Raw genomic sequence first — 19,678 nt, 5'->3', positions numbered from 1 at the left:
ACTTAGTGAATGAGTGTGATGCTTACATCTATAATAGACTTTAGCTAAATAAAAATAAATTTAGTAAGGCTATTCCTTTACCTCCTCCTAAACTATAAAATATATAATAAAGAAAAATAGATAATATCCACAGTTGTGAGGGTTTTCTGGGTTCTTGCAAAAGCTCAAGTTGTGCCAAGTGAAGTGCAACAAAGGAACACATGCCTCTTTCTTTAAATAAACTTTAATAGACATGAGAGAATTATACTCCAGCATTTTCCTTATCAACTTAATGGACCTTCACAGTGATTTAGTTATTACGATGCCATTTATAAAAATATAGCTATTTATAAAAATAATCTTTAAAAGATGTACCCAAATCAGTTATAAAGTATTATTTTTGGTTATCCATATTGAAATTTATTAAATATGTGCATAGTGGATTATTATGTTAATTTTTAAAAATAAAATAAAGACAGGAAATTTAGCAAAGGTTATGCAAAGTAAAACATAATAAAATGTATCCAGGATAAACCTAGTTCAAAAAATGTATATATTATAGAGTCTTATATGCTTATGTGGTCCTCAGTGTGGACCACAAATCTGTTTATCCCCTAATAGGTAAAGCAAATGAGAAAACTCAGTCACTGACAAGAATCAAACATTCCAAAACAAAAAAGTTAAACAGCTGTTTTGGAACATGCCTTGATTCAGATTCCAGGCACTAAGACATTAGATTAATCCAAAGCTGAGGTGGTGACAGACATTTTCAATGTTATACCCATAGTGAACACTCCTAGATGCCTCAGAGGCTTTTATTATAAAAGTTAGTGCATGTAGGCCAGTGTCATAAAAGCAAAGATCAGTTCTGTTAAAGTCCTTCCATGAAGGGCCACAATGATATGGTCCAGGCCTTAAGTTCTCTCTTGCAGAGGAGATAAGTAGACTATAGTATATGTATCTCATTAAAAGTATGTGTTCTTACCAGTAATTATTATTTCATAGGTGCAAGTTGTCAGTTTTGCTACAGAACATAATTGGGATTCTCTGGACTTTTATGATGGGGGAGACAACAATGCTCCAAGACTTGGAAGTTATTCAGGTAAATGAGAGAGCTGAGCTTAATTAAAATACATTATAATTAGGAATGTAAGATCTCTCTCTCTCTTTGAAGAGCTCCCTAGAACTCTGACTTGGTAGTTTTAATTTTGCTTTTTACAAACTATATGCAATGAACTAAATTACAAGGTTAGAAGTTTAAAAGTCTTTAAAGGTAATGAAATTGAAATTGATGTTTAAGACCTTACTGTAGTGTTACTATATTTGTGTAATTATTTATTGATGTTTTTGTGTTACTAGTATTATTTTTAGCTGAGCTATGGTTCAGGAATAGTATGTATGCCCCTCTCCCTTAAAAAAAAGGATGAGTAGTAATAGTGAAAAATTAGACAGTGCTTGGTAATTATGGTATATTCACTTAATAGAATGTTATGCAGCCATTAAAACAATTATAGAGACTATGTAACAACATGGTAAATGCTACAAGGTACTGTTGAGTGAGAATAAAGAAAATACAAAATTAATTCTATGAAATGAATTAAATTATATAAAATTCATACTATATACATATGTACCAAGACCGAAAGTTTTAAAATTTGTTATGGTTTTTAAAGGTAGTTTATGCATTTATCTAACAGCTTCTTATAGAATATTTAGGATAAAATGAAGTTTTAATTTTAACTGTACCTTTTACTTTAATTTTGATTATAGTGTTTAACTCTAGAAATATAAACATAGCTAAACTATAAACTTACATATTTCAGATATACTGAATTTTGAATGGTATTAAGTTTTTAATAGATTAAAAATATTTTAGATATAGATTGAGAGAGAAATTTTTCTTGGAAAAATTGTATAAATTTTTGAGTATTCATTTGTCTATAATAGACGAGGTGTAATACTTTCTGAATAATAAATACAATAATGAAGATGATGAAAGTGATAAATAATAACAGCTGTTGATTACCAAGTGCTAGCTCTGCATGAAGCTTGTCGTACATTTCCTCATTTGATCTTTTTAGCAGTCCTGGTAGGTGATTGACACTAAGAGAAATTAAGTTGCCCGAGGTCGTACAGCTAATGTTAGAATGAGACTGGGACCCAGCTGGTGTGACTCCAGAGTCAGAGCTATTAATCACTAAGATCCTCAGAGACCAAAGGCAGTCTGAGTGACCTTTGAGTTTCTGTTTACCTCTGTCTTCAGTGATTCAGTTAGGACGCTATAGACAGAGCAAGTTCAGGGGGAAAAATAAAAGCAATCGTGTGTTCTTTAATGAGTTTGTCCTGGTTTCTCCTATAGAAGGCTCAGTGATTAAGGTTCATAGAGTTATGTAAAGTGTGAAGTAAATAGAAAATTACAAAAAAAATTGTTTGCAACACTATCAACTCAGATGTTTGTTGAACTTTATCTTGAGACCGTTGACAGTTATTTTTATGGTTGTCTTTTGAAACTGCTTGAATTGTAAAACTAAGGATCTTGAACTATTACTCAATGTCAAATAGTCAAGTAGTAATTGGTTCAAGCAGATATGTTATATTTTCAACTCAGTAATTGAATAATTAAAGTTGATTTCCTGTCAAAGTTCAGAACACGATTATATAGCATTTGCTAAGAGACAAGGCTGACACTAGTTCATAATTGGCATCGTTTTGAATGCTAACTACCAGCTTTGCTGTCAAGGTGTAAGAAACATCAAGGTACTTGACCTGGTATAGAACATAAATGTATATATTTAAATATCATAATAAAGGCCAATAAATGAATATATCTTTAAGCCCATACAAAATTTTGTTATTATACCATAAAAATCGCATGCAGATTTTAAACTAAGTTTATTATTAGCTTGTACATGAACTATTGAAATCCACATGAAATTCAAAATATTTATTTTAGGTGACTAGTAAAATTTACTGCTTTAATTTTCACCAGCCTTCTTTTTTTGCTCGTACCTATTTTTAGGGAGCAATCTAATGTGCTCTCGAAGGTCTGTCTCCTTGGAGATAGTCAAGAACAGTAATATGAAAGACAAATATGTGATAAATATTTTTATTTAAAAATTTTGTAAAACACTTTACTAATATATAATTTCAGTGATATCTAATTGGCTAATTAATAGTTAACTTAGTTTTATTAATAATACTTATTATGTGGTCACTGAACTACTTTTTCAATTATCGTTTCAGGAACAACAATTCCCCATCTTTTGAATAGCACATCTAATAATCTATATCTAAATTTTCAATCAGACATCAGTGTTTCTGCTGCAGGATTTCACCTTGAATACACAGGTAAATATATCATGTGCTATTCAGGAAAATTAAGAACAAATTTATATTAATTTTAAATGTTACTTTTCTGAATATAGAAAGTTAATGGACTTTGCAAAAGAGAACATTTGGGCTTACTTTCTTAAGATTTTGAAGTGTTTCTTCAACTACAAAATTATATGTATAAAGTTCTGATTATTTTCATCAGAATTTACATTTTCTTTTTTTTTTAAGTGTCAGTACACTTAAGATAAGATTTACCCTCTTAATGAAAGTTTTAAGTGCACAATACAGTAGTGTTAACTATAGGCGCAGTGTTGTACAGCAGATTTCTAGAGCTTATCCATCTTGCATAACTGAAACTTTATACACATTGAACAGCAACTCCGCATTTCTCCCTCCTCTCAGCCTCTGGAAACCAACATTCTACTTTATATTTCTATGAGTTTGACTATTCTAGATACTTCATATAAGTGATATCATGTAGCATTTGTCCTTCTGTGTCTGGCTTATTTCATTGAGCATAATGTCTACCAAGTGCACCAATGTTGTCACATACAACAGAATTTTTTCTCCTTTTTAAGACTGAATAATATTCCACTGTATGTATATAATGTATTTTCTTTATCCATTCCTCCCTTGATGGACATTTAAGTTGTTTCCATATCTTAGCTATTGTGAATAATGCTGCAGTGAACATGGGAGTGCAGATATCTCTTTGAGATTCTGATTTCTTTTAGAAATATACCCAGAAATGGGATTGCTAGATCATAAGGTAGATCTACTTTTAATTTTTTTGAGGAACCTCTATAGTGTTTTCCACAGTATCTATACCATTTTACCTTCCAACCAACATTGTATAAAGGTTCTAATTTCTTCGTATTCTCACCAACACTTACCTTTTTTTTTTTTGATAAACAAGAGCATTTTATAGTTATCATGGAGAGTACAAATCATAACAAAAACTCCAGTTTTGAGTATTTTTGCACCAAATGACATAACAACAACAATTCTTAAAGTAAATCAGCATGAGCCATAAGAAGAAATAAACAAAAATGCATTGTGAAATTTACCAAAATTGACACTAGTAAAGACGGATATTCTAAATAGACCAATTATCATAGGACCAATATAGACAATAATTATTAAAATACAAAAAAAAAAAACCTGGTCCAAAAGGCTTCACAAAGAAATATTACCAAATCTTTAAAAACCAGGTAATCACAGTGCCATTTAAATTATTCCATCTACTTTTTGTGGCGTATACCATAGGTTCCAATACTTGTCTCAGTGTAAAACTATAAACCAGCCTCTTTTATGAACATGATGCAAATGTTTTAGTTTTCCAGCTTGCTGAGATTTAACTAACATATAACATTGTGTAAGTTTAAAATATACAATATGAGTTGTTCAGAATGTAAATTGGTGCAGCCACTATGGAAAACAGTATGGAGGCTCCTCAAAAAACTAAAAATAGTGTTGCCATATGATCCAGCAGTCCCACTCCTCATATATCTAAAGAAAACTAAAATTCAAAAAGATGCATGCACCCCAATGTTATACAACACTGTAAATCAACTATACTTCAATTAAATAAACAATCAAAGAAATAAATAAATAAATAAATAAATAAAAGATATGATGTGTTGATTTGATACATGTATCTATTGCAAAATGATTACCACAATAGGGATAGTTAATACTTCCATTACTTCACATAATCACCTTTTGTTTTCTGTGATGAGAACATTTAAGATCTAGTCTCCTAGTAACTTTGAATGATTCAGTATCATTAACTATAGTCACCATGCTGTACATTGGATCCCCAGAACTATTCATCTTATAACTGGAAGTTTGTACCCTTTGATTCACATCTCCCCATTTCTCCCAATCCCAGCCACTGGCAACCACCATCCTACTCATAGTTTCTAAGGGTTTGTCTTTTTAGATTTTACATGTAACTGAGATCATATGGTATTTGTTTTCTCTGAGTTATTTCACTTAGCATAATAACCTGGAGGTCATTTTTTGTTTTTGCAAATGGCAGGATTTCCTTCTTCTACATGGCTAGAGAATATTTCATTGTATACATGTACCACATCTTTTTTTTACTCATCTGTAGAAAGACACTTAGGTTGTTTTCGTATCTTGGCTATTACAAATAATGCTACAATGAACATGTAGTGTAGGTATCTCTTTGAGATCCTGATTTCATTTCCTTTGAATATATACTAAGAAGTGGGATTGCTGGATATATGATAGTTCTATTTTTAATTTTTTGAAGAACCTCCATACTGTTGTCCATAGTGGCTATACCGATATTCATTTCCACGTCTATAGGTGGCTTTGGGTAGTATGGACAGTTTGACAATATTAGTTCTTCCTATTAATGAATATGGAATATTTTCCCATTTATTTGTGTATTCTACAGATTTTTTTCATCAATGTCTTATGAGTTTTGTTGTACAGATGTTTTACCACCTTGGTGGAATTTGTTCCTATTTTACTATATTTTTCCAATGCTATTATAAATGGGATTATTTTCTTTCTTTCTTTTTTAGATATTTTATGGTTATTGCATAGTATCACAACTGATTTCTTTATATTGATTTCATGTGCTGCATTTTTATTAAATTGATTTATTCTAATATTTTTTGGTGGCATCTTTAGGATTTTTCTCTATATAAGATCATATCTTCCAAACAGACAATTTTACTTTTCTATTTGGAAGCCTTTCATTTCTTTTTCTTGCCTAATTGCTCTGACTAGGACTTCCAGTACTATGTTAAATAGGAGTCATGAGAGTGGTCACCCTTAGTCTTGTTCTTAATCATAGATGAAAAGCGTTTAACCTTTCACCATTGAGTGTGATGTTAGCTGTGGGTTTTTTATATGTGGCCTTTATTATGTCTTAGTAGGCTGTATGTTTCTTGGAATTTATCCATTTCTTCTAGGTTATCTAATTTGTTGGTGTGTAATTGTTCATAGCAGTGTCTTATGATCCATTGTATTTCTGTGGTATCAGTGTAATGCCCTCTCTTTCATTTCTGATTTTATTTGAGTTCTCTTTCTCTCTTTTTTTTAATCTATTTAAAGTTTTCTAATGTTTTTTTATGTTTTAAAAACCAACTCCTTGTTTCTTTGGTCTTTTCTATTGTTTTTATATTCTTCTATTTTATTTCTGCTTTCATAATTGTTATTTTCTTCATTTTGCTAACTTTTGGTTTAGTGTATTCTTTTTCTAGTTCCTTGAGTTGTAAATTTACCTTTTTTTTTGAGATCTTTCTTTTTTTCTTAATGCAGGCATTTATTGCTATAAAATTCCCTCTCAGAATGGCTTTTGCTGCATCCCATAAGTTTGGGTATATTGCATTTCTGATTTTGTTTCTTTCAAAATATATTTTAGTTTCTTCTTTGACTCATTGGTTGTTCAGGAGTGTATTGTTTAATTTCAAATAGTTATGGATTTTCCAGTTTTCCTCCTGTTACTGATTTCTATTTTCATGTCATTGTGGTCAAAAGAGATGTTTGATATGATTTCAATCTTAAATTTGATAAGACTTTGTTTGTGACATAATGTATGATCTGTCATGTAGAATATTCTGTTTGAACTTGAAAAGAACTTGCAATCTGCTACTTTGGAAGGAATGCTTTGTATATGCCTCTTCGGTCTATGTGGTCTAAAGTATAGTTCAAATTCAATGTTTTCTTAATGATTTGATGTCTGGATGATCTATCTGTTGTTGAAAGTGGGGTATTGAAGTCCCCTACTATTATTATATTGTCTATGTCTCCATTCAGAACTGTTAAAATTTGCTTAATATATTTGGTTGCTCTGATGTTCGGTTCATATATATTTATGATTGTTATATTCCCTTTTACTTCCCTTTTAAGTTTTTGATGTCACAGTTTACCTCTTCAATATTTTGTATTTATTAACAAATTATTGTAGCTATAGTTATTTTTAAAACTTTTGTCCTTTAACTTTTATTCTAGTGCTAAATGGTTAATCTACCCCCATAGTATGAGTATTCTGAATTTGAATATATACTTACCTTTACCAGTGTGTTGTACATTTTCATGTTTTCATGTTACTAATTAGTGTCCTTTCATTTCAGCTTGAAGAACTCCTTTCAGTATTTTTTGTAAGGCATGTCTAGTATTGATGAACTCCCTCAGCTTTTGTTTGTCTGGGAACATCTTTATCTTGCCTTCCTCTGAAGTCCTCTGGTGAACTGCTTTGCTGTATAGAATGTTTTTGCTTGGCAGTTTTATTCTTTCAGCACTTTGAATATAACAACCCTCTCTGTCCATGCATGTAAGGTTTCTCCAGAGAGAGTTGGTGAAAACCTTTTGCAAGTTCCCTTGTAAGTTACAAGCTTTTTTTCTCTTACTACTTTTTTTTTTTTTTTTTTTTTTTCGGTACGCGGGCCTCTCACTGTTGTGGCCTCTCCCAATGTGGAGCACAGGCTCCGGACATGCAGGCTCAGCGGCCAGGGCTCACAGGCCCAGCCGCTCCGCGGCATGTGGGATCCTCCTGGACCAGGGCACGAACCCATGTCCCCTGCACTGGCAGGCGGACCCTCAACCACTGCGCCACCAGGGAAGCCCTCTCTTACTTCTTTTAAGATTCTCTATTTGTCACTGATTTTCTACAGTTTTATTGTAATTCATATAGTAGAAGATCTCTCTAAGTTGAGTTTGTTTGGGGACCCATGACTTTTATGAACAAGACTGTTGAGATCTCTCCCCAGATTTGGGAAGTTCTCAGCCACTATTTCTTTAATAAGCTTTCTATTCCCATCTTTCTCTTTTCTCCTCTGGTAGTCCACTAATTTAGAGATTCTTTTCTTTTGATAACATTTCATAGATCATTTAGGCTTTCTTCACTCTTCCAATTTTTCTTCTTATTTTCTCCTCTGATTACATAAATTTCAAGCATCCTCTCTTCTTATTCACAGATTCTTCTACTTGAGCTCTCTTTTGCATTTTTTATTCATTAGGTGCATTTTTCAGCTCAAGAATTTCTGTTTGATCCTTTTTTATAATTTCTGTCTCTGTTAAACTTCTCATTTTGATCATGTATTGTTTTCCTGGTTTTGTTCAATGAATTTTTGTGTTTTCTTGTAGCTTCTTCAGCTTCCTAAAAATTTTGAATTTCTTTCTGGGTAAATTACAGATCTCCATGTCTTTGGGGTTGGTTACTCTCCTGACTGACTTCAGGAGAGAAGTACCTTTCCTCACACCTGCTAGGGATTCTGAAGGTTCTTTATACTTTCTATGGATATGCATGCTCCACACTTCTTGCTCCCTCTCGTGGCAGAATTCTTAAGCTTGTATGACTTCTCTCAATCCTGTAGAGCCAAGACATGTGCTTACAACCTCCCTTTTGCTTTCCCAAGGGTAGTGATAAATGCTCAAGTTTGTAGTCTTTTCCAGATCCACAGAATCAGGCCAGATTTCTGTGAATGCTCACTAGCCATCTGCATAAGCTTGCCCGTGGTCTAGCTAGAGGGATCCATAGGCAAGGTGTCCCCACTGGCTCATGGGTGTGCCTCGTGATGGAGTCCCTGAATTGTTTAATAAGATCCATATCCCCTTGATATGTCCCTTTCTGAGCCCTGGCTTCTCTTTTCCAGTTATTCACAGTGCATGTCATAACTCAGTACTCAGGCTGAGGTGAGAGAAAAATGAGCCTCTTTCCTATTTGGTAGCATCCCGCACAGCTGGGGAAATCAGGCACACACTCACAGACTCTTACTTCCCCCACAGGAGAAGTCATGGGTCAAAAATGGGGTCTCTTGACACCAAACCCTGTTCCCTTGGGGGAAAGGTGGAGCAGGTAAAGTCAAGCTGTTCCTCCTACTCTGTGCACTGTGTCCAATCTTGAATTTTTGCTCTAATGATGTGCTGGAACTTCTCTGCTGGACTCCTTTACTTCTACAAGAGTCTCTCCTTCATGGGTGATTGTGTAGTTCAGTGTTCTTTAGAGGTTCCCAGACCATAGCTTGAGAGGGGATGGAGCTAGCTCAAGGAGAACTTTAGGGTCCACAGCCAGGACCAAGGTCTGTAAGCCTATTGCCTGACAAACGGGTAGGTGAGACTCCTCCTGGGTCTCTTGGCATATGGTATTGGTGAGAGAACCAAAAGCAAATGGGGTGTTGTTAAATTATCAGGGCTTTGGAATTATTTCTGAGTTAGCCATCTGGGTCTGACTCAAATGACTCTTTTCAAAATGGCTCTCCTTGTTCTTGCACTGCATTGGGGTTTCCTAATCTCCTACCTGTATTCCCACGTATCCCACAGGCACTCTTGTCCATGGATGATTGCCATATTGTTGTTGCTGAGGGAAAACCGTGAATGAGAATGAGAAACATATTAGGCCATTTTGCTGACATCACTCCTCTTTTTTTTTTTTTTTTTTGACAACAGCTATCCTAATTAGGTGTGAGATGATATCTCATTGTGGTTTTGAGTTGCATTTCCCTAAAGATTAGATATGTTGAGAATCTTTTCCTACTCCTGTTGGACATTTGTATGTCATCTTTGGAGAAATGTCTATTCAAGTCCTTTGCCCATTTCGTACCATTTTTGATTGAATTTTTTTTATCAAGTTGTAGGAGTTCATTATGTATTTTAGATATTAACACTGTATTATATATGCAGTTTGAAAATATTTTCTCCCATTCTTTAGGTGACTTTTTAACTCTGCTGATTGTTTGCTATGCAGCAACATTTTAGTTTGATGTAGTCCACTTTTTAATTTTTGCTTTTGTTGCCCTGATGTCATATCCAAGAAATCATTGCCAGGACCAATAGCATGATGGCTTTTTCCTGTTTTCTTCTAGGAATTTTACATTTTCAGTTCTCATTTTTAAGTTTTTAATTCATTTTGAATTAATTTTATGTATGATGTAAGATAAGTTTCTAATTTCATTATTTTTCTTATGTATATCCAGTTTTCCCAGCATCATTTGTTGAAGAGATTATCCTTTCCCCATTGTATATTTTGGCACCCTTGTCAAAGATAAGTAAACTGTGTGGGGGTTTATTTTTGGACTCACTCCTCTGTTCCATTCATCTATATGTCTATTTTTATGCCAGCACCATACTGTTTTAATTATTGTAGCTTTTGTAGCTGTATTTTGATATCATGAAGTGTGATATCACTTTGTTCATCTTTTTCAACATTGTTTTGGCTATTTTGGATCTTTTGAGGTTCCTTATGAATTTTAGTTTTATCTAATTCAGTAAAAGACACCATTGAGATTTTGATAGAAATTGCATTGAATCTGTAGCTCATATTTAAACCATATTAAGCCTTCTAGTTCATGAACACAGACTATCTTTCTACTTATTTGTATCTTTTAACATTTATTTCATGAATAGTCTGTAGTTTTCAGAGTAAAAGCCTTTCACCTCCTTGGCTAAGTGTTTTCGTAAGTATTTTATTCTTTCTGGTGTTACCGTAAACAGGAACATTTTATTTATTATAAATTTATTTGTTTATTTATTTATTTTTGGCTGGGTTGGATCTTCATTGCTGCACGGGGGTTTTCTCTAGTTGTGGCAACCGGGGGCTACTGTTCATTGCAGTGCATGGGCTTCTCATTGCAGTGGCTTCTCTTGTTGTGGAGCACAGGCTCTAGGTGCACGGGCTTCAGTAGTTGTGGCATGCAGGCGCACTAGTTGTGGCTCGCGGGCTCTAGAGTGAAGTCTCAGTAGTTGTGGTGCACGGGCTTAGTTGCTGTGCGGCATGTAGGATCTTCCGGGACCAGGGATCAAACCAGTTGCCCCTGCCATTGGCAGGTGGATTCTTAGCCATTGCCCCACCAGGTAAGTCCCAGGGAACATTTTAAAATTTTCCTTTTAGAATAGTTTAATGTTAGTGTCAGTGTATCAATTATGACTAATTTCTGTGTGTTGATTTTGTATCCAGAAACAACATAATTCATTTATTAGTACTAACAATATTCCTTTGAAGTTAGCGTTTTCTACATATAAGATCATTTCATCTTCAAACAGCTACCCTTAATTTTTACTTCTGATTTGGAGGCTTTTTATGGCTTTTTGTCACCTAATTTCTTTGTATATGATTTCAGTATTATGTTAGTAGAATTGTTAAGAGTCGGCATCCTTACCTTGCTCCTGATCTTAGATGAAAAGCTTTCAGTTTTTTACTGTTGAATGTGATGATAGTTGTGGGCTTTTCATATATGGCCTGTATTATTTTGAGGTACATTCTGTATGTAACTTGTTGAGAGTTTTTATTATGAAAGAATTTTGTATTTTGTCAAATTCTTTTTTCTGCATCTATTGAGATGGTCATATGTTTTCATCCTTCATTCTGCTAATTGGTGTATCATGTTTACTGATTGAATCTTCTTTGTATCCCAGGAATAAATTCCACTTGGTCATGGTGTATGGTCCTTTTGATGTGCTGTTTAATTTGGTTTGCTAGTATTTTGCTGTGGATCTTTACATTTATATTCATCAGGCATATTGTCCTACAGTTTTCTTGTAGTGCCTTTGGCTATGGTATCAGGTAATGCTGGACTCATAAAATGAATTTGTGACTGTTCCCCCTTCAGTGTTTTGGAAAAGTTTGAGTAGAATCAGTGTTAATTCTTTAAATGTTTGGTAGAATTCACCCATGAAATCATCTGGTCCTGGGCTTTTCTTTGTTGGGAGGTTTTTGATTATTGAGTCAATATCCTTATTCATTAGTGGTCTATTCAGACTTTCTATTTATTCATGAATTAGTTGTGGTAGGTTATATGATTTTATAAGTTTACCCATTTTTTTTTAGGTTATCCAATTTGTTGGTGTCCAATTGTCCATAGTAGTCTCTTACGATCTTTGAATTTCTGTGGTATCAATTGTAGTGACTCCTGTTTCATTACAAGTATTTTCAAATTGTGAAAAAAAGAACTGGATCCTGAAGAAATTTTAAAACTGAAGTTGGAGTAAGTGGCTTTTCTTGTTGGCATAGAAAATATATATTTGTCTCCCAACTTCCTAGAAAACTTTCAAACACAAAAAAAGGCATACATACTCTAATTAAATACATATATGAGACAGTGTGTTTTTTGCTACGTAAAATTATCACAAGTGTAATTGGGTGATTATTTTGGAAATTTGGGGTTTATTTACTGTTTCCCTAGAATGTAAGCTCCAGGAAGACAGGATTGGCCATTAGTACAGGACCATGTCCACTTAGGATATCCTTTTGTCTCTTGCACTGAGACCAGTCCTTGAATATTATAATGCATTCACAACACATATGCTGGCTGAGTAAGGAATAAGTGACACAACACCTAGAAGCAAAAGATAACAGATATGTAATGTTGATATATATCATTGACATCAGTATACCTACACCTATGCTAATGTTCATAGAGGAATGTAGCACGTTGGTCTGTACACATTTTATAATTCTGTTGGTGTTTGCTTTCTGAAGGTATCCCATTGAGTACTATCTCCTCAATATCACTTTGTCCAGGCCACTCAATCCATCATTGTAACATCATTACTTACACAGGAAGATCTGATAGAAAAGAAATGCCCTGTGGAAACGAAAAGAGGCTATGACAACGATGGGCATGTACTAAATAAATAGTAATTAATTGATTTTTGACAATTATTTTTGTTTTATGTTGAGGTTCATTTTCCAGCTATTGCTAACCTCAGATATAGTAAATGTATCATTGTGGTGTAAATAGGTGACAAATAAGTACAAAAAGTTTCATTCATTCATTTTTCATTCAACCAATAAATATTTTTGAATGCCTACTATATAATAGGCACGATGCTCAATATGGGAAGTGCAAAGATAAATATGTCACAGTATCATTTTTGAGTAGATCACAGTCTAGTAGAAGAGACAGAGATAAGCAATAATACAGTGCTATGAATACAAGAATAGAGATATTTATGGTAGAGTGCACGAAAGCAATAAGAAATCAGCTCCATTTAAGAAGTTCAGGGTATACTTCAAATAGGAGGTAACACTTTGGCTGAATCTTAACAAATAACCAGGAGTTTTACAGTTAAACAAGAAAGAGTAGATATTTTTAGCATGCAAACTTCAGGTTTAGACAGAGCTGTGATACATGGCTTGTTACAAGGATTGCAACTAGTTCAGTAGGCTGGTGCCTAAGGTTTGTGACAGCACCAGGAACTGTGGCTGCTTATATAGTCAGGACTACTCCTGAAAGGTATGGAATGTCATAATCAGAAATTTGACATCATATAGGTGATGCAGTTCAAAAGCAGCATATGTTTTGATAGTTATTCATGATATAAACTATTAAATTATCATAATAGCAAAGAAATTAAAGAAACTTTTTAAGTCTATTTTATACAACCTTCAAATTTCTAAAATAAAATATTTTGTTGAATGCCGAAAAGGTCCTTTATTTGTATAAGGTAAACAGTATAGGGACATTACAGTTTAATGGAATTATTTATCCAGTTATCTATAATATTTTTCAAACTGTTCTTTTGGTTAGAACCTCTTATTTATATCAATAAATGAAGGAAATTAAGCCGCATCTTAACAAATAATAGGTGTTAATAATACATAGTAGCTTGCCTCTTAGAACAAAGGATTGAGAATTTGCTACTCTTAAGGAAAAACAGTGACTAGTGGATTTAAATCTCTCAATTTTAGGTCTTAGAAGCTAACATCTTTGATAGAGTAGGCAAAATATACTAGAAATATACAATTTAAGCATATTTAATTATGATATTTAATTTTAAAAGTAAATTTGAGTACCTAACCATGTCAAGGAAAGTCGGATTAGAACTGTAGAGGGATTGGAAGATGAATGAGATAAATCTCTGTCCTAATCAAGTGTAAACTTTATTCCGTGAAATGTGTTTTTTCCCTATATTTGTGATTATTGTCCAACTATGTTACAACTAGATATTTCTGTAAAATGAGCAATCAGGGAATGCAAATATTTTCTATATTAGTTATCTGAATACTACTCAAAAATGTGGGAAAGAACTTACCATTGGTAATGAATGAGCATAAGAACAAATGGTGTATCAATGTATCTTATGAGCAGTTGCTTTAAATAATAAGACTACCAACTCTCCTAATGATCTAGAGGCTACTCACAGGGACTGGCATTTAATTTGTTAGGAATGAATTCACATAATCTAAAGTAAATGTTCACAAAATGATGCTTTAGTTTCACACTGGTCCCTGGATACTTCTTAAGAATTATTAGATATCTGGATTCTCTACCCAAGAGAAAAACAAGCAAAAAACTAGACACAGTATTTAGGCAATCTAAGGACAGTACTAACTATATTTTTCAAAAACCACAAAGTGGAATCCTATTAGAAGATAATAAGATGATCACCACTTTTTAAACATTGTGTTGAGAGGCCTTAACAAAGCCATCAAAACATTTGCTGAATGCTAACTTTTTAAAAAACTGAAGTACAGTTGATCTGCAATATTGTGTTAGTTTCAGATGTACAGCAAAGTTATTCAGTTTTACCTATATATATATTTATTTCAGATTCTTTTCCATTATAGGTTGTTACAAGATACTGAATATAGTTCCCTGTGCTATATAGTAAATCCTTGTTGTTTATATATTTTATGTATAGGAGTGTGTATCTGTTAATCCCATACTCCTAATTTGTCCCTCCCACAACCCATTTCCCCTTTGATAACCATAAGTTTGTTTTCTATGTCTGTGAGTCTGTTTCTGTTTTGTAAATAAGATCATTTGTATTATTTTTTTAAATCCACATACAAGTGATATCATATGATAATTGTCTTTGTCTGTCTTACTTCACTCAGTATGATAATCTCTAGGTCCATCCATGTTGCTGAAAATGGCAATCTTTTGTTCTTTTTTTATGGCTGAGTAGTATTCCATTGTATATAAGACTTTTTTTTTTTTTTTTTTTTGGCGGTACGCGGGCCTCTCACCGTTGTGGCCTCTCCCGTCGCGGAGCAGAGGCTCCGGACGTGCAGGCCCAGTGGCCGTGGCTCATGGGCTCAGCCGCTCCACAACATGGGGGATCCTCCCAGACCGGGGCATGAACCCATGTCCCCTGCATCGGCAGGCGGCCTCCCAACCACTGCGCCACCACGGAAGCCCTATAAGACATTTTTATCCATTCATCTGTCAGTGGACATTTCAGTTGCTTCGATATCTTGGCTATTGTAAATAGTGCTGCTATGAACATTGAGGTACATGTATCTTTTAGAATTAGAGTTTTTGTCTTTTCCAGATATATGCCCAGGAATGGGATTGCTGGATCATATGGTAGCTCTGTTTTTATTTTTTTAAGGAACTTCCATACTGTTCTCTATAGTGGCTGCACCAATTTACATACCCACCAACAGTGTAAGAGGGCTCCCTTTTCTCCATACCCTCTCCAGAATTTATTATTTGTAGACTTTTTGATGATGGCCATTTTGACCAATGTGAGGTGATACTTCATTATAGTTTTGATTTGCATTTCTCTAATAATTAGCAATGTTGAGCATCTTTTCATATGTCTGTTGGCCATCTGTATGAATTGTTTGGAATGTCTATTTAGGTCTTGAGTCAATTTTTTAATTGTTTTTTTTTTGTTTTTTGGGGTTTTTTTTTTTGATATTGAGTTACATGAGCTATTTGTATATTTTGGAAATTAATCCCTTGTTAGTAGCATTGTTTGCAAATATTTTTTTCCCATTCCGTAGGTTGTCTTTTCTTTTTTTTTTTTTTGGTTTTCTTTTGAATTTTATTTTATTTATTTTTTTATACAGCAGTTTCTTATTAGTCATCAATTTTATCCACATCAGGGTATACATGTATATCCCAATGGCCCAATTCGTCACACCACCACCACCAACCCCTGACACTTTCCCCCCTGGGTGTCCATACATTTGTTCTCTACATCTGTGTCTCAATTTCTGCCCTGCAAACCAGTTCATCTGTACTATTTTTCTAGGTTCCACACATATGCATTAATATACGATGTTTGTTTTTATCTTTCTGACTTATTTCACTCGGTATGACAGTCTCTAGATCCATCCATGTCTCAACAAATGACCCAATTTTGTTCCTTTTTTATGTCTGAGTAATATTCCATTATATATATATATATATATATATATATATATATACCACATCTTTTTTATCCATTCATCTGTCAATGGGCATTTAGGTTGCTTCCATGACCTGGCTATTGTAAATAGTGCTGCAGTGAACACTGGGGTGCATGTGTCTTTTTCAATAATGGTTTTCTCTGGGTATATGCCCAGTAGTGGGATTGCTGGATCATATGGTAATTCTATTTTTAGTTTTTTAAGGAACCTCCATACTGTTCTCCATAGTGGCTGTATCAATTTACATTCCCATCAACAGTGCACGAGGGTTCCCTTTTCTCCACACCCTCTCCAGCATTTGTTGTTTGTAGATTTTCTGATGATGCCCATTCTATCCATAGGTTGTCTTTTCATTTTGTTTATGGTTTCCTTGGCTGTACAAAAGCTTATAAGTTTGATTGAGTCCCATTTGTTTATTTTTGCTTTTATTTCTTTTGCCTTGGGAATATGATCAAAGAAAATATTGCTACGATTTATGTCAGAAGATGTTTTGCCTATGTTCTCTTCTAGGAGTTTTATGGTGTCACATCTTATATTTAGATCTTTAAACAATTTTGAGTTTATTTTTGTATATGGTGTGAGGGAGTGTTCTAAATTCATTTATTTACATGAGGCTGTCCAGCTTTCCCAACACCACTTGCTGAAGAGACTGCCTTTTCTCCATTGTATATCCTTGTCTCCTTTTTTGAAGATTATTTGACCACAGGTGTGTGTGTTTATTTCTGGGCTCTGTATTCTATTCCATTGATCTGTACATCTGTTTTTGCACCAACACAGTGCCATTTTGATTACTATAGTTTTGTAATATCATTTGAAGTCTGGGAGGAGTTTGGGTTTTTTCCTCAGGATCGCTTTGGTAATTCAGGGTCTTTTGTGGTTCCACATAAATTTTAAGATTATTTGTTCTGGTTATGTGAAAAAGGTCATGGGTAATTTGATATGGATCACATTAAATCTGTAGATTGCTTTTGGTAGTATGGCCCTTCTAACAATACTAATTCTTCCAGTCCAAGTGAATGCTCTCTTTTAATAGGTACAAAATTCTAAAATAATCCCTGGATTAAGGTAAATATAATAAAAATACCAGTACTACAAAGAGCTTATAAAAGTATATTAAAACATTAATTTTTATCAAATTATAACTTAACAGAAGAAGTTAAAATATTCTCCAGGTAGAAAAGAACTTTCTTTTTGGAGAAATTAAATAAATGCCTCACTAAATAGTTACATGTGGTAATATTGTCTGAAAAATATACTCCAGTTTTGTGTGTTGTTTTTAAACAATGTCAGTGAACCTGAATTAAAATGGGAACTATAAATAGAGAAATGAAGAAATGTAGAGAATTATATGAGAAAAAGAAAGTTAGAAAGTATGGGAAAAAAGAGCCCAATAGGAGAGAAGAACAGATTAAGAGAGGAGAGGAAAAAGAGGTAGATTTAGTGGACAGTAGAGAAATTGGTGCCGAAGAATGCCTACTGTTACTTTAATTAATTAAGCAGATTTTGGAATATTCTAAATGTTTTCAAATCTATTGTTTAATCAATAAGGGCATTAACATAGTATTTGCAAAATACTGAGTAAGTACAAGAGAATGGGGAAATGTTGAACAAGGAAATTTAAATAGAACTTTACAGAATTAAAATGACTAATAACCACTGCTCTAGTCTTTAAAGACAAATATATAAAACTAGCTATGGCATGCATTTTCAGCTGCTTTGTCAATAACATGTTGAAAAGCAGTTTCAATGGATTTGGTGGATCAAATGCTGGGTAGAGCAGCTGTGGTTTTGGTTCAGTGTCCAGCAGGGCAATCTCAAAGTCTGTCTGTTCACTCTGTGCAAATTGAGTGTCTTATTTCCAGAAACTTGAGAGATTATACCCAAACACAATGACTTTTTTGCAAATAATCTGACTTATTTGAGGAAAGGGCACCTTAATTTCTGTTTCAAAATGGTAATATCCACTTAGTGGAAGAATATTTTGTGGTAATGCAAGAGTCTGTCCACTTGTGGAGACAGATTGTATTAACTAGACATAAAATTTTTGAAGAACATCCTTATGTATTCAGAAGCCTCCCAAATCAGTGGTTGAGATGTAAGAACACAATATCCTCTGTAAGAAAAAAAAACAACTATATTTTTTAAATGAGTATAAACAAGGACTTTAAGAAAAATAATTTTTAATTTGTTTCAATATTTAGGAAAAGCAAAATGCTTAAGCAGTTGGGTACTGGGAAAAATATGTGTGTGTGTGTGTGTGTGTGTGTGTATTATAAACAAGGTAGTTATATTAGCTTTCTCCATTGGGAAGACACCTATTTCACTAAACATCTTTGGTATTTCATTTCTGACAGCCCATGATATAACAGTTCTGCCCACAGTGTAACATAAGGAAGTAATCACATTGGGGAAATAACAGTCTCATAATCACACTATGATTACCAGCAACAGATGCAAAAGACATTAAGATTTGCTGTAAAAATGACAGATTTCATGTTTTTTTTTTTCCTTTTAACAAGAAAGTGGACTCTTTCTAAATTCCTAAAGGAATATTTTAAGTAATAAATGTTTCAGGAAACATGGCAGATGTTCTTCTGTTTTGCGAAAAGGAAATTTGGCTGAGATTCCTTCTAGCAAGTGAATATTTTCTCTGTCTGATTTTCCTACCCACTCATGAGGTTTTCAGAAAAAAACCAAGCTAGATTATTTGATGGCACATACTAGACAGATTGGCCTTGCTTTGTATTTTCTTAAAAGGGAAATGCTGACAAATGGCTGATGTTTATCATATGGTGCAATTTTTCTCCTTTAACTTGAGATCAATGTTTTCCTATTATCCACTGAAGAAAGGCAACAATTTCCTCCCATAATTTTCCATCTCCTTATTGCCTCCAAAATATAAGCACAAACCTACTTGTTTATTAAATTTTTGCTGACTCCCTACTAAATGTTAGGTATACTTTCTAGGTGTTAGTGCTGCATATTTGCATAAGACCCAGCCCTAAAAAAAAAAAGCTTCAGACTAACTGAGAGTAAGAACATGCAAGTAGCAATAATTGCAAAATTACAGTGTAAACACAGTAACTATAGTTTAGATAAATTGGTACTTCTCAGATAATTGTGCACTATAGTTACCTTGAAATCTTGTTAAAAATCCAGATGATGAGACTCCACCCTAACAGATTGTCAGTCTTTATGTGATTCAAACAAGCATTTGCACTTTTCACCAACCTTCCAAGATTACTCTCA

The 19,678-nt window shown here is 33.7% G+C and overlaps 1 protein-coding gene across 3 annotated transcripts in view; it reads left to right on the top strand.

Annotated features, from left to right (window-relative positions):
- CSMD3 (CUB and Sushi multiple domains 3) overlaps positions 1-19,678 on the top strand; it is a gene marked incomplete at its 5' end in the record, with an annotated part of 1,086,230 nt that overhangs the window by 936,820 nt on the left and 129,732 nt on the right. For all 3 annotated transcript variants that reach the window (XM_079722286.1, XM_079722285.1, XM_079722284.1), the window contains 2 exons: positions 985-1,081; positions 3,223-3,327. In XM_079722286.1, coding sequence (XP_079578412.1) covers positions 985-1,081; positions 3,223-3,327 — 202 coding nt within the window. The remainder of the gene's footprint in view (positions 1-984; positions 1,082-3,222; positions 3,328-19,678) is intronic.

Source organism: Hyperoodon ampullatus, assembly GCF_949752795.1.
Source record: "Hyperoodon ampullatus genome assembly, chromosome: 17".
Classification (NCBI taxonomy): Eukaryota; Metazoa; Chordata; class Mammalia; order Artiodactyla; family Ziphiidae; genus Hyperoodon; species Hyperoodon ampullatus.
Note: the sequence above shows the minus strand (reverse complement) of the source record. Positions and strands in the feature narration are given on the sequence as shown.